At 51.2% G+C, this 23,778-nt stretch overlaps 1 protein-coding gene across 16 annotated transcripts in view; it reads right to left on the bottom strand.

Annotated features, from left to right (window-relative positions):
- Positions 1-23,778, bottom strand: part of CACNA1B (calcium voltage-gated channel subunit alpha1 B) — a 482,132-nt gene that overhangs the window by 86,405 nt on the left and 371,949 nt on the right. For all 16 annotated transcript variants that reach the window (XM_064171600.1, XM_064171605.1, XM_064171604.1 and 13 more), the window contains 7 exons: positions 19,457-19,553; positions 15,688-15,848; positions 13,031-13,168; positions 11,975-12,176; positions 5,881-6,045; positions 3,397-3,507; positions 2,471-2,554 (listed from right to left, as the gene is read on the bottom strand). In XM_064171600.1, the coding sequence (XP_064027670.1) occupies positions 2,471-2,554; positions 3,397-3,507; positions 5,881-6,045; positions 11,975-12,176; positions 13,031-13,168; positions 15,688-15,848; positions 19,457-19,553 (958 nt within the window). The remainder of the gene's footprint in view (positions 1-2,470; positions 2,555-3,396; positions 3,508-5,880; positions 6,046-11,974; positions 12,177-13,030; positions 13,169-15,687; positions 15,849-19,456; positions 19,554-23,778) is intronic.

Genomic DNA, 23,778 nt, shown 5'->3' with positions numbered 1-23,778 from the left:
TGAGAAGGAAAAGTACAGTAAAGTTCAAATTCACCATGTAGAGAGAGAGCATCAACAGCTAAAACATGCACAGGGAGAGGAGAAGAGCAGTTTAGACCCTGGATACCATCAGGTTGTCAAAGCCTGAGTTAGACATTTGCTGCCCTTATGGAAAAACCCTCTGGAATTTAATGGCAAACTTCCTGTCATCTCCAGGACTCGTTTGCAGGGAGACAGTTGACAAAGTAGGGCTGCCCAGCTTGTGCCAGGGTGGGGGTTAGCTTGGAAATGAGGAAAAATGTCTTTCCTGCATTGGCACAGGCTGACCTGGGAGGTGGTGGAGTCCCCATAGAATCAAGCAGGTTGGAAGAGAGCTCCAAGCTCATCCAGTCCAACCTAGCACCCAGCCCTGGTGGTGTTTAAGAAACCTGTGGCCATAGAACTTGGGGATATGGTTGAGTGGGTCACAGTGGTTGGGTGATGATCTTAAAGGTCTTTTCCAACCTTAATGGTTCTTCAAAGTTGTTCTAATAATCATAGAATCAAGCAGGTTGGAAGAGAGCTCCAAGCTCATCCAGTCCAACCTAGCACCCAGCCCTGAAGGTGTTCAAGAAACCTGTGGCCATAGCACTTGGGGACATGGTTGAATGGGTCACAGTGGTTGGGTGATGATCTTAAAGGTCTTTTCCAACCTTAATGGCTCTCCAAAGTTGTTCTAATAATCATAGAATCAAGCAGGTTGGAAGAGAGCTCCAAGCTCATCCAGTCCAACCTAGCACCCAGCCCTGGAGGTGTTCAAGAAACCTGTGGCTGTAGCACTTGGGGACATGGTTGAGTGGGTCACAGTGGTTGGGTGATGATCTTAAAGGTCTTTTCCAACCTTAATGGCTCTCCAAAGTTGTTCTAATAATCATAGAATCAGGCAGGTTGGAAGAGATCTCCAAGCTCAGCCAGCCCAACCTAGCACCCAGCCCTGAAGGTGTTCAAGAAACCTGTGGCCATAGCACTTGGGGACATGGTTGAATGGGTCACAGTGGTTGGGTGATGATCTTAAAGGTCTTTTCCAACCTTAATGGCTCTCCAAAGTTGTTCTAATAATCATAGAATCATAGAATCAGCCAGGTTGGAAGAGAGCTCCAAGCTCAGCCAGCCCAACCTAGCACCCAGCCCTATCCATCAACCAGATCATGGCACTAAGTGCCTCAGCCAGGCTTGGCTTCAACACCTCCTACAAAGCTTTTGTGGAGGTAGCAGGAATTCATTCTGTCCCCTCAGTGCAGGCTGTGCAGGGTGAAGAGTTTCTGGCTGGATTCCTGTTCCTATCACCTCTCCCTTTCTCACTCCTCTTGCCTCCACTCTGCTCCGTGACCAAGCTTGGATAGGAGCTTCAGGGGCCAGATGTGTGCATGCCCTGCAAAGCACCTTGCACTACTTGGCACTCTTTGGTAGCAGTGATAAACCAGGAGGAAATGGCCTTAAGGTGCAGCAGAGGAGTTCAGGCTGGACATTAGGAATGGTTTCTTCACTGCAAGAGCAGGCTGCCCTGGGAGGTGGAGGAGTCCCCATCCCTGGAGGTGTTCAAGAAACCTGTGGCCATGGCACTTGGGGACATGGTTTAGTGGTCACAGTGGTTGGGTGATGATCTCAGAGGTCTTTTCCAACCTTCATGGTTCTCCAAAGTTGTTCTAATAGTCACCCTGCAAAGCTTTTGTGGAGGTAGCAGGAATTAATTCTGTCCCCTCAGTGCAGGCTGTGCAGGGTGAAGAGTTTCTGGCTGGATTCCTGTTCCTATCACCTCTCCCTTTCTCACTCCTATTGCCTCCACTCTGCTCTGTGACCAAGCTTGGATAGGAGCTTCAGGGGCCAGATGTGTGTGTGCCCTGCAAAGCACCTTGCATTACTTGGCACTCTTTGGTAGCAGTGATAAACCAGGAGGAAATGACCTTAAGGTGCAGCAGAGGAGTTCAGGCTGGACATTAGGAATGGTTTCTTCACTGCAAGAGCAGGCTGCCCTGGGAGGTGGAGGAGTCCCCATCCCTGGAGGTGTTCCAAACCCATTCAGGCTTGGGGACACGGTTTAATGGCCACACTGGTGTGGGACTGGATGACTTCAGAGGCCTTTTCCAACCTGTGTTTCTCTGTAACAGCAGCCTGGGATCTTCTCCCTCTATTAAATTCAAGAGAATTTTTCCACTCATGGGCAGACCCAGCTCAGGGGCAGAGCTGAAGGAGCAGGAGAGCTTTGTTGCCCCCTGGCAGAGTCACCAGAGCTGTCATTCTCATCACAGCTTTGCCCCTGCAAGTCTTTGGGGCAGACAGCCCTGGCCAGCTCCACCAAAAAAGAGCAGAGCTAGTGCAAACAGGGCTACCAGGTCACCCCAGGACATCATCCAGGAGGAATCCCAGGGCTGGCTGGTGAGGAGAAGGAGCAATATCTTGACAAGGAAGAGCTTTGCAGGGGAAGGAAGGCAGTTGAGCTGGGGGTACTTACCGCAATCTCTGTTACTAAAATATCAGTAATACTTCCCAACACTGTGACAAAGTCAAAGACATTCCAGGCATCCCGGAAATAATTCTGCCAAAAGAACCACACAGGGGGCACAGAAGGATCCAGAGGTTATTTCCCTTCGACAACACAACTTCTCCTTCCTTCCTTTCTTTCTTTCTCTGCTTGGTTTTAAATGCAGGTCGTGAAAGAGAAGCACAGAAGCATCGGTATGGGCTGCTAGAGGTTGCCCTGCTGGAAGGCAGCTCCATGGAGAGGGACCCTGCAGTCCTACTGAGCAGTAAGTTAGCCACAGGCCAGCAATGTGTCCTTACAGCCAAGATGCTGGAGTCCATCGAGAAAAGAGTGGCCAGCAGGTCACAGGACATCCTCCTCCCCCTCTACTCTGCCCTTGTGAGACCTCTCCTGGAATGCTGTGTCCAGTTTGGGGCTTCCAAGTTCAGGAGAGACAAGGAACTACTGGAGAGAGTCCAGTGGAGCCTGGGAGGATGAGCTGGGGACTTGGACACCTCTCCTGTGAGACCTGGGGCTGTCCAGCCTGGGAGGTGAAGGCTGAGAGGGGCCTTCATTGATGTCTATAGCTATCTGAGGGGTGGCTGTCAGCATGCAGGTGTCAGGCTCCTTTTGGTGGTGCCCAGAGACAGGACAAGGAGAACCAGATATAAGCTGGAACATACAAGGCTCTACCTCAACATGAGGAGAAGCTTCTTTACTGTGAGGCTGCTGGACCCCAGAGAGGTCTCCTTTGGAGACTTTGGAAGCCCACCTGGACACATTCCTGTGTGACCTGCCTTAGGGGACATTGCTGTGGCAGAGGGGTTGGACTCAATGCTCTCTAGAGGTCCCTCCCAACCCCTACCATGCTGTGACTCTAGCAGGGAGGCAAGAGTTGGAAGAAGGAAGGCACATACCAGCACCCCAAAGGCAATGATCTTCAGCACACACTCCATTGAGAACATGGATGTAAACACAATGTTCAGGCATTTCAACATCTCTTCATATGCTTCTGGAGCATCATAGAACTAAAACAGGATGGGAGAAAGGCTGTTACTGGAAGGTAATCACTTACAGATCAAAACCTGCCCAGCTGACTCTGCTGACTGCAAGACTCTTGCCCATCTTAGTGCCAGGTGGCCCTAAGCAAAACTTGGCCTTACAGTGTGGTCCTTCATGCCACTCCAGAAGCACAGCATTGTCTATGTGCTGTCTTCAGGGGGTAGCTTGGGGTAAGCCCAGGATAGGGAGGCTGTGGCTGGTGTACATCTCTCTGCAGGCACAGCATGAACCAGGAGGGAGGAAAGGACCTTTTCAAAGCAGAGGACCACTGCAGAACTGCATTTCACTGTAGCAGACCCAAAGAGTAGGGTGACCCACTTGACTCTGAAGGTACTCTGGCTAGGTGAAGGACAGGAGGGGAGATCACCCACAATATCTATCCACCTGCTTGTCTTAGACACTGATGATTAGGTCCCAGAAGCTTGACACTGCTGCATTAGTGGCAGGATGTTAGCAGTCCCAAGCAGTAACTCTGCTCAGCAGAAGGATGCCCAGGCTGAACTAGGAGCTCCAGACTTTCAGAGCCCACTTCCTGTCCCATTGCCCAGAGGCTGAAGGGGCTGTGAACCAAATCAGCTCTGCATGGGGAATCCCATGAGCAGTATTTCCATCATGACTAAACCACCTCCCTCTGGGGACTGAAGGAATCCCACAAGGCTTCTAAAAACAAACATCAGGCAGGTGAGAGGCGGAGATGGCTCTGGGAAACTGATCTAGCTGAGGATGCTCCTGCTCATTGCAGAGGGACCAGATGACCTTTGGAGATCCCTTCTAATCCAAACCATTCTATGGCTGTGGCTCCTGCTGATCCCCCCAGCTCTCAGGTTGGAGTCTCTCCAGCTGAGGATGCCCCTGCTCACTGCAGAGGGGGTTGGATTAGATGATCTCTGGAGGTCAACTCCAACTCAACCCATTCTATGCTTCTCTGGTTCCTGCTGATCCCCTTCAGCTCTTGGGTTGGAGCCTCTCCAGCTGTAGATCTCACTGCAGGGGTATTAGATGGCCTTTGGAGATCCCTTCTAATCCAAACCATCCTTATGACACTGTGGCTCCTGCTGATCCCCCCCAGCTCTCAGGTTGGAACCTCTCCAGATGAGGATGCCCCTGCTCACTGCAGAGGGGGTTGGATTAGATGATCTCTGGAGGTCAACTCCAACCCAAACCACTCAATGCTTCTCTGGCTCCTGATGATTCCCCCAGCTCTTGGGTTGGAGCCTCTCCAGCTGTAGATGCTCACTGCAGGAGTATTAGATGGCCTTTGGACATCCCTTCTAATCCAAACCATCTTTATGACACTGTGGCTCCTGCTGATCCCCCCAGCTCTCAGGTTGGAACCTCTCCAGATGAGGATGCCCCTGCTCACTGCAGAGGGGGTTGGATTAGATGATCTTTGGAGGTCAACTCCAACCCAAACCATTCTATGCTTCTCTAGCTCCTGCTGATCCCCCCCAGCTCTCAGGTTGGAGCATCTCCAGCTGAGGATGCCCCTGTTCACTGCAGAGGGGGTTGGATTAGATGATCTCTGGAGGTCAACTCCAACCCAAACCACTCAATGCTTCTCTGGCTCCTGCTGATCCCCTTCAGCTCTCAGGTTGGAGCCTCTCCAGCTGTAGATGCTCACTGCAGAGGTATTAGATGACCTTTGGACATCTCTTCTAATCCAAACCATCTTATGACTCCGTGGTTCCTGCTGATCCCCCCCAGCTCTCAGGTTGGAGCCTCTCCAGCTGAGGATGCCCCTGCTCACTGCAGAGGGGTATGGCCTAGATGATCTCTGGAGGTCAACTCCAACTCAACCCATGGCCTAGATGATCTCTGGAGGTCAACTCCAACTCAACCCATTCTATGCATCTCTGGCTCCTGATGATCTCCCCCAGCTCTTGGTTTGGAGCCTCTCCAGCTGTAGATGCTCACTACAGAGGTATTAGATGGCCTTTGGAGATCCTTTCTAATCCAAGCCATCCTTATGACACTGTGGCTCCTGCTGATCCCCCCAGCTCTCAGGTTGGAACCTCTCTAGCTCAGGATGCCCCTGCTCACTGCAGAGGTGGCTGCACTAGATGATCTCTGGAGGTCAACTCCAACCCAACCCATTCCATGCACCCCTGGCTCCTGCTGATCCCCCCCAGCTCTCAGGTTGGAATCTCTCCAGCTGAGGATGCCCCTGCTCACTGCAGAGGTGGCTGCACTAGATGATCTCTGGAGGTCAACTCCAACCCAACCCATTCCATGCACCCCTGGCTCCTGCTGATCCCCCCCAGCTCTCGAGTTGAAGCCTCTCCAGCACACACCGCATTGGCTAACCCAACCCAGCCTGGATTCAGCAACAACCTACTGACCTTCATCATGAGGACAATGGTGTTGAGAGCAATCATGACCATGATGAAGTACTCAAAGGGAGGGGACACCACAAACTTCCACATCTTGTACTGGAAGGATTGCTTGTTCTGAGGCATGTAGCGGGTCAGAGGCTTGGCGCTTATGGCGAAGTCTATGCAGGCCCTCTACAAAACAAAAATGGGATGAAAAGAACACACCAAAAGGGCTGCCAGGCACTTGGGATGCTGTTGGGAGAGCAAGCAGAGCCTTCAGAGGAGGGTGGTGTTTCTATGTGTTTCTCACACCCAATCTGAGGGCTGGGAAAGGCAGCACAGGATCCCCAAACTGTGAGCGCTTTGGGATGCTTATGGAAACAAACCCCCACAAGGCTCCTACAGATCCCTGCAATCCTAGGAGACAGCTTCCCAGCCCAGCTCCCAGGAGCTTCTGATCCCTTCCCACTTAGGGAAGGAGCTATACATCCAAGGGCTGACTTTGGAAACTGCTCTGTGATTTCCCCTTGTAGGAGATAGGGGATTGGTAAAGCTCTTCTGTGTGTTTAAAGATGTTAGCTGTGTGCTTAAAAAGGCTCTGCGTGGTCAAAGCTGCTCTGCTCACCTGCTCCCTGGGATAGGACAAGCAGCAATGGATGGAAGCTGCAGCACAGGAGGTTCCAGCTCAACACAAGGGGGAACTTCTTGCCTGGAAGGGTCCCAGAGCACTGCCACAGGCTGCGCAGAGAGGCTGTGGAGTCTCCTTCTCTGGGGCATCTCACAGCCTGTCTGGATGTGCTCCTGTGTGCCCTGAGCTAGACTGTATGATCCTGCTGTGGCAGGGGGGTTGAAGTAGATGTTCTCTTTGGGTCTCTTCCATCCCTGACATCCTGGAACCCTGTGATTTGTGTGTTTAAAGACGTTACTGGTGCTCAGAGATGTCACTTGCATGTTTAAAGGTACTATTGGTGGGTTTAACGATGTTACTGGTGCTCAGAGATATTACCTGTGTGTCTAAGGATGTTCTTTATGTGTTTAAAGACCTTATCTGTGTGTTTAAAGATGTTACTCGTGCTCAGAGATATTACCTGTGTGTCTAAGGATGCTCTTTGTGTGTTTAAAGACCTTATCTGTGTGTTTAAAGATGTTACTCCTCCTCAGAGATGTTACCTGGGTGTCTAAGGATGTTCTTTGTGTGTTTAAAGACCTTATCTGTGTGTTTAAAGATGTTACTCCTCCTCAGAGATGTTACCTGTGTGACTAAGAATGCTCTTTGTGTGTTTAAAGCCCTTATCTGTGCTCAGAGACCTTACCTGTGTGTCTAAGGATGTTATTTGTGTGTTTAAAGACCTTATTTGTGTGTTTAAAGACCTTATCTGTGCTCAGAGATGTTACCTGTGTGACTAAGGATGCTCTTTGTGTGTTTAAAGACCTTATCTTGGAGTTTAAAGACCTTATCTCGGAGTTTAAAGACCTTATCTGTGTTCAGACACCTTACCTGTGTGTCTAAAGATGCTCTTTGTGAGTCTAAGGACCTTATCTGTGCTCAGAGACCTTACCTGTGTGACTAAGGATGCTCTTTGTGTGTTTAAAGACCTTATCTTGGAGTTTAAAGACCTTATCTCAGAGTTTAAAGACCTTATCTGTGCTCAAAGAGGTTACCTGTGTGACTAAGGATGCTCTTTGTGTGTTTAAAGCCCTTATCTGTGCTCAGACACCTTACCTGTGTGTCTGAAGATGCTCTTTGTGTGTTTAAAGACCTTATCTTGGAGTTTAAAGACCTTATCTCAGAGTTTAAAGACCTTATCTGTGCTCAGAGACCTTACCTGTGTGTCTAAGGATGTTATTTGTGTGTTTAAAGACCTTATCTGTGCTCAGAGACATTACCTGTGTGTCTAAGGATGCTCTTTGTGTGTTTAAAGACCTTATATGTGCTCAAAGATGTTACCTGTGTGTCTAAAGATGCTCTTTGTGTGTTTAAAGACCTTATCTGTGCTCAGAGATGTTACCTGTGTGACTAAGGATGCTCTTTGTGTGTTTAAAGACCTTATTTGTGTGTTTAAAGACCTTATCTGTGCTCAGAGATGTTACCTGTGTGACTAAGGATGCTCTTTGTGTGTTTAAAGACCTTATCTGGGCTCAGAGACATTACCTGTGTGTCTAAAGATGCTCTTTGTGTGTTTAAAGCCCTTATCTGTGCTCAGAGACCTTACCTGTGTGACTAAGGATGCTCTTTGTGTGTTTAAAGACCTTATCTGTGCTCAGAGACCTTACCTGTGTGACTAAGGATGCTCTTTGTGTGTTTAAAGACCTTATCTTGGAGTTTAAAGACCTTATCTCAGAGTTTAAAGACCTTATCTGTGCTCAGACACCTTACCTGTGTGTCTGAAGATGCTCTTTGTGTGTCTAAAGACCTTATCTGTGCTCAAAGACGTTACCTGTGCGGCTAAGGATGCTCTTTGTGTGTTTAAAGACCTTATCTGGGCTCAGAGACATTACCTGTGTGTCTAAAGATGCTCTTTGTGTGTTTAAAGCCCTTATCTGTGCTCAGAGACCTTACCTGTGTGTCTGAAGATGCTCTTTGTGTGTTTAGAGACCTTATCTGTGCTCAGAGACCTTACCTGTGTGTCTAAAGATGCTCTTTGTGTGTCTAAAGCCCTTATCTGTGTGTCTAAAGATCTCTTTTGACAGAGATGTTACCTGTGTGCCCCAAGAGGCTGGCTTTGTGTTTCAGGATGCCCTTTGTGGGTCTAAAGAAAGGTGCTGTGAAACCCAGGTGAGTTCTTTCACCCAGCAAAACCCCCACCCAGCTCATGACACTTCATAACATGTGAAAGAAACCAAATCAACCAACTACCCAGCTGGGTGAGCTCTTGTGCAACACAAGCTGATAGGAGGTTCTGTTCTAGGTACTATCAGCATCCAACAAGACAGCACCTAGGAGAGAATCTACAGCACATGAGCACGAAGCCAATGGCACCTGGGAGTCCCTGTTCTCATCTCAGCTGTGAGGAGACAAACTGCTGTTTGCTGAGCTTCTGAATCACCTACATCTGAGGTGGCTGGAATGAAGTGTGACCTGAACTTGTAACATTCATTAGTGTAGGTATTGGTTTAGATTAGCAGGACAGTACTCAGCAACGCTCTGAGTGAAGCAGACAGGGGTGGATTGTGCTAGTTTGAAGCTAGCTAGAATGCTTTGGTGAGAAGAGTTAGATTACAGGCTGTGAAAGGGAACCCATGGTGATGTCTGCTTCACTCATAGGCTTGCTGAGATGTATAAGAACAAGAAGCTAACACAGATGTTGTCTGGGCTTTGAGCTGCATCTCTCTCTCCTCTCTCTAACCCAACCTGCTGTCTGTGTGACTAATCCACCTGCTTCCTAACCCTCCTGGCTGACCCTCCAATCTTCCTTGGGCATAAGGTAGAGAGGGGTGGGAGAAGGTAGAAGGGTGGTTGGGAGCCTCTCCTGGGGACTCAGGTTTCTGGGAGGGCTGCTGTGTTTCTGTATCACCTTTTAACTTGTCTATGTCTGTATATATACTGTAAATATCTGCCTGTACCTTGTGCTAAGCTGTCAATATAAAGCTCCACTCAATTTCCAGAGCTGGCTGAGTCTAGTCTGGGTGATTTCCAAAGTGTGAGGGAGGCAGGGAACACCCAAACCATCACAGCTCTCAACCCCTACACCCTCCCCCCCCACACATCCTCTGCTGCTTATCTCTGTTCACATTCCTGTGAGTATAAACCTGCTTTGCAAACTGATTTCTACCAACAAAAAGCTTTGATTCTGGAGTGTTTTCTCAGCTTGGATTTAGATTCCAAGCCTTAAATCAGAGGTAAACTATTCTCTGCTCAGCTGAGAGCTAAGATGGATAAAGCATCCCTAAAGAGCCTGCTTTATTTTGGACTTCTTGTTGATAAGAGACAAACAAGGCACTAATTAAGAGCTGCCTTCCAAGTCATCTCTTTTCATCACAGCTCAGGTTCTAGTTTCAAAACGAATGAAAAGAGATGGTTCTGGCCACAACAGGTCACTGAGGCTGGGGGGAGCCCAGGTGAAAGGTGTTGTGGATGCTAAAGAGCTGTGTGGGTTGAGAAGGGAACTGGATAGGACCACAGAAGAGAGATACAGAGATGCCACTAAGGGAAGAAAACCCAGGTGCAGCTCAGGAGGTTCCTGAGGCTGGAAATGATGACCCTTGCTAGGGCAGTAAAGAAAAGCCTCATAGCTGATCACCCTGGTCTTAACAGTCTGTGCTGGTTTGAGCCTAGCTGGCATATTTTGGTGAGAAGAATTAGATGCTAGGCTGTCAAAAGGAAACCAAGGTAATGGCTGCTGCACTCCTAGGCTTGCTGAGATGGATAAGAACAAGAACACAAACACAGATAACACAGAGTCTCTGGCTTTGGGCTGCATTTCTCTCTCTCTTGCTGCCTGACTAATCCATTTGCTTCCTAACCCCCCTGGCTGATCCTCCAAACTCACCTTGAATGTAAGGCAAAGAATGGGGTAAGGTAGAGGGGTGGGAAGGAGGTGGAAGGGTGGTTGGGAGCCCCTCCTGGGCACTCTGGTTTCTGGGAGGGCTGCTGTGTTTCTCTATTGCTTTTTACCTTGTTTATGCCTGTCCATAGCTGTAGGCATTGCAAATCTCTGCTTGGATATTGTGCTCAGCTGTACAGAGAAAGCTTCAGCCTTCAATTCCCAGCTGGGCTGAGTTTAGTCTGGGTGATTTTCTTAAGTGGGGGCAAGGCAGGGAACACCCAAACCATCTCCCACTCTTCCCAAGACAGCTACTTCTGGCTGCTGCCAGGAGGACATCATCTCAGCCAGGCACCAAAGCAGCCTGCTGAGAAAAGTGTTCATTTGGGAAGCCACAGCAGTTGTGGCTCAAGTTTGGTTTCTGAGGAGTGGCCTCTAAAAGGTGAACAGATTTCTGTCTCCTTTCACACCTCCATGCTAGAGCTAACTTGGAAGCCTAACTCCACTCTGAGGGGGAGCTGTGCTCTGTGGGGGACCTGTGACAGCACTTAGCAGCAGCACTTGGGGGCTTTCCCTGGGTTTGTTTCCATGCATAAGCTGAAGAACTCTGCCACTTGCTTGCTCTCCACACCACACCCATCAGTAATGACTGCTCTAAGCCTCATGTGGCACAGGAGGGATGGGGAGAAGGCAAAGCTGAAGAACTCTGCCACTTGCTTGCTCTCCACACCACATCCCTCACTAATGACTGCCCTAAGCCCTATGTGGCACAGGAGGGATGGGGAGAAGACAAAGCTGAAGAACTCTGCCACTTGCTTGCTCTCCACACCACACTCCCTATGACTACTCTAAGCCTCATATGGCACAGGAGGGATGAGGAGAAGGCAAAGCTGAAGAACTCTGCCACTTGCTTGCTCTCCACACCACACTCCCTATGACTACTCTAAGCCTCATGTGGCACAGGAGGGGATGAGGAGAAGGCAAAGATGAAGAACTCTGCCACTTGCTTGTTCTCCACACCACACCCATCAGTAATGACTGCCCTAAGCCTCATGTGGCACAGGAGGGATGGGGAGAAGGCAAAGCTGAAGAACTCTGCCACTTGCTTGCTCTCCACACCACACCCATCAGTAATGACTGCCCTAAGCCCCATGTGGCACAGGAGGGATGGGGAGAAGGCAAAGCTGAAGAACTCTGCCACTTGCTTGCTCTCCACACCACATCCATCAGTAATGACTGCTCTAAGCCCCATGTGGCACAGGAGGGATGAGGAGAAGGCAAAGCTGAAGAACTCTACCACTTGCTTGCTCTCCACACCACATCCATCAGTAATGACTGCTCTAAGCCCCATGTGGCACAGGAGGGATGAGGAGAAGGCAAAGCTGAAGAACTCTACCACTTGCTTGCTCTCCACACCACATCCCTCAGTAATGACTACTCTAAGCCCCATGTGGCACAGGAGGGATGAGGAGAAGGCAAAGCTGAAGAACTCTGCCACTTGCTTGCTCTCCACACCACATCCATCAGTAATGACTGCTCTAAGCCCCATGTGGCACAGGAGGGACGAGGAGAAGGCTTCTACCAGCGTGAGGTTGAGCCCCCAGGGTGCTAAGCCCAGATTCAGAAGGCACAGGTACCTCGTTCTTCTCCAGGCTGCACTCTGACATCACTTTATCTCCTTGCTCTTGGAAGGTGATGATGATTAAAGCCACAAAGATGTTGACAAAGAAAAAAGGGAAGACAACAAAATAGACCACGTAAAAGATAGACATTTCCATTCGGTAGCCAGGGCTGGGACCCTGTTCCTCGTAGGTGGCATCCACTGAGTGCTTCAGCACGCTGCAAGCAAGGGCAAAGAGAGAAGAAAAGTCACTGAAAGCAGTGTGAAGCACCAAGGGCAGCTTTGAGAGTCACCTGCTGCCCTTCACTCAGGTTTGCCACATATGCTCAGGTCAAACTTGCTCCCATCCCTATGGCTGGGAAGAAGTTTTCCTTGAGGATATTGTCAGGGAAACCTTTCACCACTCTGCAGACATCAGTGCAGATCCACTGATCCCCTTGGCCAAGGGGTGGGGGGATGCAGTTAGATCTGGCTTCTCTTCTCTGGCCAACAGGCAGGCAGGAAGGGTGGGAGAAGGAGGGTGGTGATGATCTCCGAATAGGGGAAGGAGACACAGTGAGGGACTGGGGAAGGGAGGCTGATGCTGTATGTTTTGTCCTTTGTTTTCTGAACTAGCTGAAGGTGGAGGAGAGGGAAGGCCTGCCAGGGAGGAGCCTTGCCCTTGACTTGCACTCCAGGTGCCCCAGCAGGGAAGTGTGCCAAAATAAAGTCATGTGCTGAACAGTAAACATCGCCTGGGGACTGGCATACTTTCAGCATAGGTCACACTGCTTCTTTCCCCTCATTTTCTTACATCCCCAGTGTCAATTTTCCATCTGAGAGAGGCATGCAAGCCCCAAAGCCTGGAGCAGGCAGTACCCAAAACTGCCCAAGCATCCCCAGGAGAGCAGCGGGAAAAACCCAGAGCCCTTCCCGCTCAGTCACTCCATGCTCACATAAGGGAAAGTAAAAGCTGAGCTGGCAAAAGCCCATTCTTATTTCACAGGTCACCTGCCAGTTAGGTGTCCCTCAGAGCTGTGGGAAGCTGCCATTACCTCTGTGACCAGTGACCCTGCCAGCCTCAGCTACTCACGTTGGCCACCCTTCGCCCGTGGAGACGGTGAAGAGCGTGAGCAGAGCCCAGAGCACGTTGTCATAGTGGAACTCATACTTTTTCCATTCCCTGGGCTGTGCTTCCACCTCATCTTTTTCATAATCAAGGTACTGACCCCTAGGGAGAAAAGAGTAAAGGCAAAGATTGAGAGCCAGTGAAAGAATTCCACCTAAGCAGCCACTCTGTGTGACTCACTGAGGAGCACCGAGAGGTCCCAGGAGGAAAGTCTGACTGAGCACTGTGTGAAAGGCAGATAAAGAGAGAGGTTTGTGACAGGCCACTTTTTGGAGTCATTTGGAGCCACAGGAACTGGATCTGTGCTCTAGAAAGGAAAGAGTTTGTAATTAGGGCATGCACCCATTAGGCAAAGCCAGCAATTAACAGTCCACTGGCTCCTGAATTGGCTGAGCCCACAGCAATCTGTGCTGCTCACTGCAGGGAGGACATTGAGGTACTGGAGCAGGTCTAAAAATGAGCAACTGAGCTGGTGAAGGGCTTGGGACACACAAGCCTTAGGAGGAACTGCTGAGGGAACTGGGGGTTGTCTTCAGAAGAGGAGGCTGAGGGAAGATTTCATCACCCTCCACAACTACCTCAGAGGAGGTTGGAGTGAGATGGGACTTGGCCTCTTCTCACATGCAACAAGTGACAGGACAAGAGGAAACAGCCTCAAGTTGTGCCAAGAGAGGTTCAAGTTGGATATTAGGAAAGACTTCATCCCAGAAAGGGTTGCCAGGCACTGGCACAGGCTGCCCAGGGAGGTGGTGGAGTCACCATCCCTGGAGGGAATTAAAGGCCTGAGGGATGTGGTGCTGAGGGATGCGGTTTAGTGGTGCTGAGGGATGCGGGTTAGTGGTGCTGAGGGATGTGGTTCAGTGGTGCTGAGGGATGCGGTTTAGTGGTGCTGAGGGATGTGGTTTAGTGGTGCTGAGGGATGTGGGTTAGTGGTGCTGAGGGATGTGGGTTAGTGGTGCTGAGGGATGCGGTTTAGTGGTGCTGAGGGATGCGGTTTAGTGGTGCTGAGGGATGTGGGTTAGTGGTGCTGAGGGATGTGGGTTAGTGGTGCTGAGGGATGTGGGTTAGTGGTGCTGAAGGATGCGGGTTAGTGGTGCTGAGGGATGTGGTTTAGTGGTGCTGAGGGATGTGGGTTAGTGGTGCTGAGGGATGTGGGTTAGTGGTGCTGAGGGATGCGGGTTAGTGGTGCTGAGGGATGTGGGTTAGTGGTGCTGAGGGATGCGGGTTAGTGGTGCTGAGGGATGCGGGTTAGTGGTGCTGAGGGATGTGGGTTAGTGGTGCTGAGGGATGTGGGTTAGTGGTGCTGAGGGATGTGGGTTAGTGGTGCTGAAGGATGCGGGTTAGTGGTGCTGAGGGATGCGGGTTAGTGGTGCTGAGGGATGTGGGTTAGTGGTGCTGAGGGATGTGGGTTAGTGGTGCTGAAGGATGCGGGTTAGTGGTGCTGAGGGATGCGGGTTAGTGGTGCTGAGGGATGTGGGTTAGTGGCAGTGGCAGGGTTGTGAGTTCTGAGTGAGAGACTGGACTTGATGAGCTCAAAGGTCTCTTTCCACTTCAACAGTTCTGTGGTTCTAGAGAAGAGTTTCTGGCTCCTACTTCAGGGCTGGATCTAACTCCTAAATGGGTTCTGCTTTGAGGGGCCAAGGGACCTGGCTTCTGGAGAGTTCCCTCCAGCCTGCACCTCCCTGTAACTCCACATTTCCTTCTCCAGTGGATCTGCATTGCTGCATGGAAGAAGAGCAGCAACAGCACCATGGGGGCTGCCTGCACATGGTCCCAGCAGGGCCATGCCGTGTTTGTGAGGTAGCAGGAGAGAGGTGACCCAAGCAGACCTGGATGGTGCTGAGGATGTGGTTTGCTCACCAAGAAAAGGGGAGGTGAGGCAGATGAGTGCTGTGGTGAGCAAAGCACCTTGGCAGCCTACTGCAAAGGACAAAGCATGATGGGGCTTGGTTGAGTGACCTCTTTCCTAGCTGATCAGGAGCTCTTCATCTTCCTAGCAGCTCACTTCTGATTGCTTGTCCAGGATGGCTTTTCTAATTCATCCAAGCCCTAAGAACTAAGGCAGCAGGTAGGGTCATAGCATCCTTTTGGCTGGAAGAGACCTTTAAGGTTATCAAGTCCCACCACTAACCCAGCACCACCAGGTCACCACTAATCCATGCCCCTCAGCACCACATCCACACAGCATTGAAACACCTCCAGGGATGGGGACTCCACCACTGCCCTGGGCAGTGTGGTCCAGGACCTGACAACCCTCTGGGGGAAGAAATTGTTCCTGATGTCCAACCTAAACCTCCCCTGGTGCAACTTGAGGCCATTTCCTCTTGTCCTGTCAAGAAAGATGAGCCTCGCCACCCCTTCAAAAAACTCCTTGCCTTAAAATCACACCTCCCTGGGAAAAGGAGTCCACTCCCCTCTTGGTCAGAGCTAGGTCAGAGCCAGGAATTAAAATGCCAAAGAGCAAAGTCCTCCTCTAGGGTAACTGTGCTGAAGCTTCTTCCAGGAGCCTCCTCAAGCTCAGCAGGCACCTGCCTGGTGCACCTTGGGGACGCACAAGGGAGCTGCTGCTACCCAAGCAAAACAAGGCTGCTGCCCAACACACCCCTCCCAGCCAGCCATACCTGCAGTCCTTCTCCAGCTCCTTTGACTCATCTGTGCAGTAGAAGAATCTGCCTTTGAAGAGCTGCACAGCAATGACAGCAAAAATGAACATGAAGAGCATGTAAACGATGAGGATATTGAGGACGTTCTTCAGGGAGTTCACCACACAGTCAAAGACAGCCTGGGGAGGGAGGAGAGCAAGGTGAAGGGGTGGAAAGCAAAGAAGAGTTCATCTAACAGCTTCATCTCTGGCATCTAAGCACACCTGAGAGTAATTGCAACCATAGAATGGTTTGGCTTGCAAGGGACCTGAAAGATCACTCAGTTCTGACCCCCCTGCCGTGGGCCCTCAAAGTCTTATCCAACCTGGCCTTGATCACCTTCAGGGAGGGGACATCCACAGCCTCCCTGGGCAGCCTGTTCCAGTGTCTCCCCACAGAATCACAGAGCTGTCAGGGCTGGAATGGATCTTAAGGGTTCAGCCAGTTCCAACCCCCCTGCCATGGGCAGGGACACCTCGCACTAGATCAGGCTGTTCAGAGCCACATCCAGCCTGGCCTTAAACACAACCAGGAGTGAGGCTTCCATCACCTCCCTTGGGCAGTCTGTGTCAGGCTCTCATCACCCTCATGGTAAAGATCTTCTTGATGCCTGATCTAAATCTGCCCTCCTCCAGTTTGGCTCCATTCCCCCCAGTCCTGGCACTACCCAACACCCTCAAATGTTCCTTTCTTGTAGCCCACTACAGACATTGGAAGGCCACAAGAAGGTCACCTGGGAGCCTCCTCTACTCCAGACTGACCACCCCCAGCTCTCTCAGTCTGTCTCCAGAGCAGCTCCAGCCCTCTGATCATCCTCATGGCCCTTCACTGGACACACTCCAGCACTTCCAGATCCTTCTTAAGAGTCCCAGGGGCTCCAGAACTGGGCACAGTGCTCCAGGTGGAGTCACACCAGAGCAGTGCAGAGGGGCAGAATTCCCTCCCTCACCCTGCTGGCCACACTTCTCTTGCTGCACCCAGGCTCTGATTGGCTCCCTGGGTTCCAAGTGCACACTGCTGGCTCATGTTGAGCTTCTCATCCACCAGCACCCCCAAGTCCCTTTCCTCAGGGCTGCTCTCAAGCAGACACTGCAGTGCCTGGGATTGCCTCCATTCAGGTGCAGGATGTTGCACTTGGTCTGGACATGCTACAAGAGTTGGGGCTCTTCAGCTTGGAGAAGAGAAGGCTTCAAGGAGACCTTGAAGTGACCCTCCAGTATCTGAAGGGGACCTACAGGAAGGCTGAGGAGGGACTAGTGACAAGGTCTGGGAATGACAGGATGAAGAGGAATGGGTTTGAAGTGGCAGAGGGGAGATTCAAACCAGATGTTAGGAAAGAGTTCTTTGCAGTGAGGATAGTGAGACACTGGCACAGGTTAAGGGTGAGGAGACACTGGCACAGGTTAAGGGTGCTGAGACACTGGCACAGGTTGCCCAGGGAGGTTGGGTGATTCTGTGCTCCACAACCTCCCTGGGCAACCTGTGCCAGTGTCTCACCACCCTCAACCTGTGCCAGTGTCTCACCACCCTCACTGCAAAGAACCCTTTCCTCACATCTAGTTCAAATCTCCCCTCTGCCAGCTCAAACCCATTGTCCCTTGACCTGTCATCACAAGACCTTGTCAAGAGTCCTCCCCCAGTCCTCCTGGAGCCACCTTCAGACACTGCAAGGCCACCCCAAGGTCTCCTCCAAGCCTTCTCTTCTCCAGGCTACAAAGCCCCAACTCTCTCAGCTTGTCCTCAGAGCAGAGCTGCTGCAGCCCTCTGAGCATCTTGGTGGCCTCCTCTGGGCTGGCTCCAACAGTTCCATGTCCTTCTTCTGTTGGGGGCTCCAGAGCTGTACACAGGACTCCACCCCTGGAACCATTCCAGGTGAGGTTGTTTGGGACTCTGAGCAACCCAACCCTGCCCTAGTTGCAGCTGTCCCTGCTGGCTGCAGGGGTGTGGGACTGGATGAGCTTGAAAGGTCCCTTCCAACCCAACTCCCTCCATGGATTCCATGGTTCTAATCACCCTATTCACATGGTTGATTGTTTCACACAAGACCACATCCAAAGGAAAGAAAAGCAGCAAAAAAAAACCCCAAACCCCCAAACCATTAAACAACAAATTGAATTTTGAAGCCAAACCATCTGAATGTTGAGTTCTGCTTCACAAAGATTTCTGAATGCTTCTTTAGAAGTGGGGGGAAAAAAAATTGCTCTGCAAAATGGCTTGGAAAGAAGAAAGACATTGAATGGAGAACAAGTGGTTGATGTCCCTGCTGCAGGACCCAGCTGCTGCTGATTCCCTGACCTAAAAGCCGCCCGACTCAAACTGCTAACCAAACAAAGGGCATTTTCTACCCTGCTGCACATCACTCTTCCTCCTCTCTTTGTTTTGAGCTGAACTCAGCATCCCATCGAGATGGAATCAAACATTATTGCAGCCTGAGCAGTAGGTAAGGACAAAAGCAAAGCTCTCTAACAGCTGACCCCGGGGTTGCGTGCGTGCCAGCGGCGTGCCAGCGGCATCCATCCTTTCCCCTCGGCTCTCACAGACAAGAGATGGCTGCAAGCAGTGATCCCACGTGAAGGTGGTTCCACAATAGGCCTTTGAGCCAGCCCAAACCTCAGAAATGATTACATTTTCTACCATCTCTGCCTCTCTCTCTCTCAAAGGCTCTTTTGAGGGAGTTAACCAAAGGCTGTGATGGTGATTTGACTGTTAGCGTTCTGGAGATGAAAGTGCAGTGCTCCACAGCCCTGCTCTATATATTCCTTAATAGAAATGAGGAACAGATTCCAAGTCCTCATGCAGGGAATGACATTTCTCTTTAGGCAGGCAGCACACAAAGTCTTGCAATATTCATCTTGTGCTCTCCAGGGAAAGTCAGACTCTCCCCAGACTACTTTCTCCTGTATCACTTCTAAGAGCACCGCACTTAGAATCAGAGAATCAGTCAGGGTTGGAAGGGACCACAAGGAGCAACCAGTCCCAACCCCCCTGCCATGCCCAGGGACACCCTACCCTAGAGCAGGCTGCACACAGCCTCAGCCAGCCTGGCCTCAAACACCTCCAGCCATGGGGCCTCAACCAGGGCAACCCATTCCAGCCTCTCACCACTCTCCTGCTCAACAACTTCCTCCTCACCTCCAGCCTCACTCTCCCCACCTCCAGCTCTGCTCCATTCCCCCCACTCCTGCCACTCCCTCACACCCTCAAAAGTCCCTCCCCAGCTTTTCTGTAGCCCCCTCCAGATGCTGGCAAGCCACAAGAAGGTCCCCTGGGAACCTCCTCTGCTCCAGCCTGCACAGCCCCAACTCTTTCAGTCTGTGCTCACAGCAGAGCTGCTGCACCCTTTGAGCATCTCATGCCTGACTGTCCCCACCTCCAGCTTCACTCCATCCCCCCCTAGTCCTGTCACTCCCTGAGACCCTAAAAAGTTGCTGTAAACTAATTTATTTCCATTTCCCCCCCCCCCATATCCTCTCTTTCCCCCTCCTTTTTCAGCTCTTTTAGCAGCTGGATGTGAACAGGGACCCACAGCCACTCCATAACACTGCACACAGCAGTGGCAAGAGAAAGGAGCGGTTGACATTTGCTCAACATCTGCACAGCTATTTTTAGGGCCTCTGCCAAAGAGATTAATTGCACCAAAAATAACATGGCCCAGAAATAACTTGGATGAAGTTGAGTCCATTCAGCTCCCAACTCAGCTCAGCTGCAACACTGCCAGAGGAGGGGAGGTTTGTGGTTGCTCACTAACCTTTAGCTTTGGCAGCCTTTTAATGGTCTTCAGCGGTCTCAGGACCCGCAGGACTCGCAGGGACTTGATCGTGTTGATGTCCTTGCCCTTGGTTCCTCTGCAAGGGATAAAAGGCAAAAGAACAACAGAGGGAATTGTTTGGTCAAGTCACTAAGTGGACTATCTGGTGATGCCCAGGCTGGTTTTGGTTGTGGAATTGGCTTGGGCTGGTGGTTTGGGTGCCATGCTCACCAGGGATGCGGACGGCACCAGGGAGGACTGCAGGTGAACATCCATTTCATCACGGCCCTGGGAGGAAGGCTGTGGGCAGGACATGGTCCTTGCAGCATTCAGCCACATGAGCTCTCCAGCCTTTCCTGGCTTCCCAGCTACTCAAAGAGCACCACCCAGGAGCTGGTGACCCTCCTGTCCCAACTGCCCACTCAGCTAATGGCCAAAGCTGGGGCAGCAGCACACTTTGGCTGCAGCCACCAGGACAGGAGGCTCAATACCTTCATCCCAGCCCCAGGCAGGAGAAGTGAGAAGGTCACACATGGCTCTCCTTCCTCCCAGACACCTGGGTGAGACAGAAGGATGCTTCCCTGTGTGCTTCTTGCACTTCTCTGGCAAGGCTGTTCTGCTCTGTCTAGACAAGCAGACAGTGACCAGAGGGAACTGGAGCCTTTGTACTGAGGGACAGAGCTCTCCTGGGGACCAGAGTCACTCCACGTACACTCATCCTCAAGTCTCTCTTGGAACACATGCTGCCAAACCCATGCAGGAACATGTAATATGCCAGCATATTACATGCCTGGAACAGTGCTAGGGCCACCCCTTAGGCATGCAGGTGCTGTAAGGCACATTTTGGGTTGAGTTTTTGGTTGGTAAAGCTGAGTGCAAGACTTGAGACCATTTCTCCTGTTACCATTAAGAGGTTTTAGGGCAAGGAAAGAGTTCCTCTGCTCCTGCACTTCCAAAACAAGTCAAAATAAAGGAGGACACAGTTACCTCTTCTTCCAACCCAACAGCAAAACAAGGACATTCCCTTTTGTTTCAGATGAAGTGACAAATGGGATGAAAAGTCTTGAACAGTTTTATTCATGACCACAGGGTTTAGGTCTGAGACTTCACTGAAGGGACACAGGTGTGGATGGATAAACGTGGAACAGATGCTGACAGACCTGTTCTGTGCTCTTCCAGCTTGCTAAACGTCTCTCTGCTCCACCAGGAAAGCAACAGATGTGCAAGTAAATGAGAGACCCTCAAGATGGGCATCATCCACCCTGCCAGCAGCCAGCCTTATGCTGAGGCATAAGCACCACGACCAGAGAAAACCACCCAGACTCATAGAATCACAGAATCAAGCAGGTTGGAAGAGAGCTCCAAATTCAGCCAGTCCAACCTGGCACCCAGCCCTGCCCAAACAACCAGACCATGGCACTAAGTGCCTCAGCCAGGCTTGGCTTCAACACCTCCAGGAGCAGTGACTCCACCACCTCCCTGGGCAGCCCATTCCAATGCCAATCACTCTGACAACAATTTCCTCCTGACATCCAGCCTAGACCTCCCCTGGCACAGCTTGAGGCTGTGTCCCCTTGTTCTGTTGCTGGTTGTCTGGGAGAAGAGGCCAACCCCACCTGGCTACAACCTCCTTCAGGTAGTTGTAGACAGCAATGAGGTCACCCCTGAGCCTCCTTTTCTCCAGGCCAGTCTTGGAAAAGCCCTCTAAGATCACCCAGTCCAACCAGCAACCCATGGCCATTAAACCAACTGCCATGGCCACTAAACCATGTCCCCAACTGCCATGGCCACAGCTCTCTTGGACACCACCTCCCTGGATTCATAGCTGCTTGACCTTAGTCATCCCTGGAAGGTGTCTTGTTGCCATCCATCTGCTTCCAAAGGACTAACAACTCAGTCCTCACGCTGCACTACTCAACACTAACACTGGACTGGGACCTGCAACCTAGGAACACACACTCCTGGCTCACCTCTGGTTTCTTTCTCCAGCTACCAGTCCCTGCACTCATCCTGAAGTGCACAAGGAATTTCTGGAGGGCCATGGGTTGTATCCCATCAAACACAAGTTGCCCTCCCCATGATCTAATACAAAGGGAGGAAAGAAGATGGAGCTCTACCTGTCCTCTGCCTGTCTCCTCTTTAGTCAGCCACAGATGGCTGCTGGCAGGGCTGTAAATCCAGGTGATTGAGCCAATGCTCCTAGAGATACAGAACTGATTGAATGATTCTTGGATTTAAAAGATTCTCACTTTGGATTCCTCAATCTGGTCGAGACGAAGCAGACACCTCCATAGCTTTTACTGCCTTCCTCTTCCTCTGCCCATTTCTGCCTTTGCATCCTTGTTTCATCAACTCCTAGCAAACAATCACCCTGCCACACTCACAGCAGCCATGTCCTTGTCACCAAAACCTTCAGATGAAGCAGCCAAGCTGGGGCTTACCTTTTCCCCAGGCAGCTTTGGCTGAGCCTGAGCTGCTCTGGCTGAAAACCCATTTTATTTCAGCCTCTTGAAGAGAACAATCAGTGGCAGGAGGGAAATAGAAGGAGAAATAGGTTATGAGGAAGGAGGTACCACCTGGCTTGGTGGTCACTCAGCACATGCCCATCACCTTGCCTGTTTCTGATGCCCCCTCTGCCCTCTCCCCTCTGGAGGGCTCAGGTTGCTTCCTCTTGCCCAGCCATTTGGGACTTAAACTAGAAGAGAAAGCCAGGGCAGAGAAGGTGAAGAGGCAGAAGCTGAGGGAAGTAGCAGAGAGAGAAGAGTGAAGGTACCTTGAAGACACTTTGGCCCAGAATTATACTCAGTGCTAAGTCCTTCTGGGTTGCAGATTGCCACACACAGCCCCTGGCAGGCATCAACTGGGCTCAGAAATCTCAGCACTGCTCACCTGAGATCAAGCAGAAGCACAGAAGAGCTCTGCATGGGCTCTTGCAGAACTAACCACCAGTACACCACACTGCCAGGCACTTGTGCTGAACAACTGCACTCAGGAAGCCTCCTGGAAGGGAAGCTCAAGACAAGACACTTCTCAACTCTGAAGGAGCTGGCTCAGGTCACAGAGGGCTGCTCCAAGCCTGAAGCAACCACCTCTGTGGACGTAGATATATCTAGGAAGGTGGAAAAGCCCTCCTGGGGAGTGGTGAATTGGGGAGGCAGAGCAAATCCTTTCTCCTGGGTCTGGGAGGGAAGAAGCTGGTTTACCCTCCTGTGAGCCTTGTGGATGACTGCACTGACAGCTTGGAGGTGAAGGGCAGACAGCTCCAGGCCTACAGAATTCCTTCTGCCTGAGTGAAGGACACTGGGAAGGGCTGATTTGCCTTTGCTTTAACTTCCAGGCAGCTACACAAAGCAAGAATGTGAGCCAGGTAAATGTTAATGGCATTTGTCATCTAAGTCCTACAGAACCAACCTGTCTCATGCCACAGGAAGGTTCCAGACTGGTGCTCTGCACTGGAGTGACACCAACTGCACTTGAATTAAATGGATCTTCAGCAACAACTTCAACCTCTCAAACAGAACTTCAAGGGTTGCTGTCACAGAGTCACAGAATGGGTTTGGTTGGAAAACACCTTTAAGATCTTTGAATCCAACCATTCCCTAACTCTGCCAAGCCTAAAGGTAAGCCCATGGCCCTCAGGAGCACATCTCTGCCTCTTTGGGACACCTCCAGGCATGGGGGTTCAGCCATCTCCTCCTGGGCAGCCTCTTCCAGTGTTTGAGAACTCTTTCAGTGAAGAAATTTCTTCTACTGTCCAACCTAAACCTCCTCTGGTGCAACCTCAGGAGGTTCAACAAGACCAAGTGCAAGGTCCTGCAGCTGAGTCGAGGCAATGCCAAGCACAACTCCAGGCTAGGCAGTGAGCGGCTGCAGAGCAGCCCTGAGGAGAGGGACTTGGGGGTGCTGCTGGAGGAGAAGCTCAGCAGGAGCCAGCAGTGTGCACTTGCAGCCCAGAAAGCCAAGCAGAGCCTGGGCTGCAGCAGCAGCAGTGTGGCCAGCAGGGCCAGGGAGGGGATTCTCCCCCTCTGCTCTGCCCTAGTGAGACCCTACCTGGACTCCTGCATCCAGCTCTGGAGCCCCTGGGACAAGAGGGATGTGGAGATGCTGGAGAGTGTCCAGAGCAGGGCCAGGAGGATGCTCAGAGGGCTGCAGCAGCTCTGCTGTGAGCACAGACTGAAAGAGTTGGGGCTGTGCAGGCTGGAGCAGAGGAGGCTCCCAGGGGACCTACTTGTGGCTTGCCAGGATCTGAAGGGGGCTACAGAAAAGCTGGGGAGGGACTTTTGAGGGTGTGAGGGAGTGGCAGGAGTGGGGGGAATGGAGCA

Source organism: Pogoniulus pusillus, chromosome 35 (assembly GCF_015220805.1).
Source record: "Pogoniulus pusillus isolate bPogPus1 chromosome 35, bPogPus1.pri, whole genome shotgun sequence".
Taxonomy (NCBI): domain Eukaryota; kingdom Metazoa; phylum Chordata; class Aves; order Piciformes; family Lybiidae; genus Pogoniulus; species Pogoniulus pusillus.
Note: the sequence above shows the minus strand (reverse complement) of the source record. Positions and strands in the feature narration are given on the sequence as shown.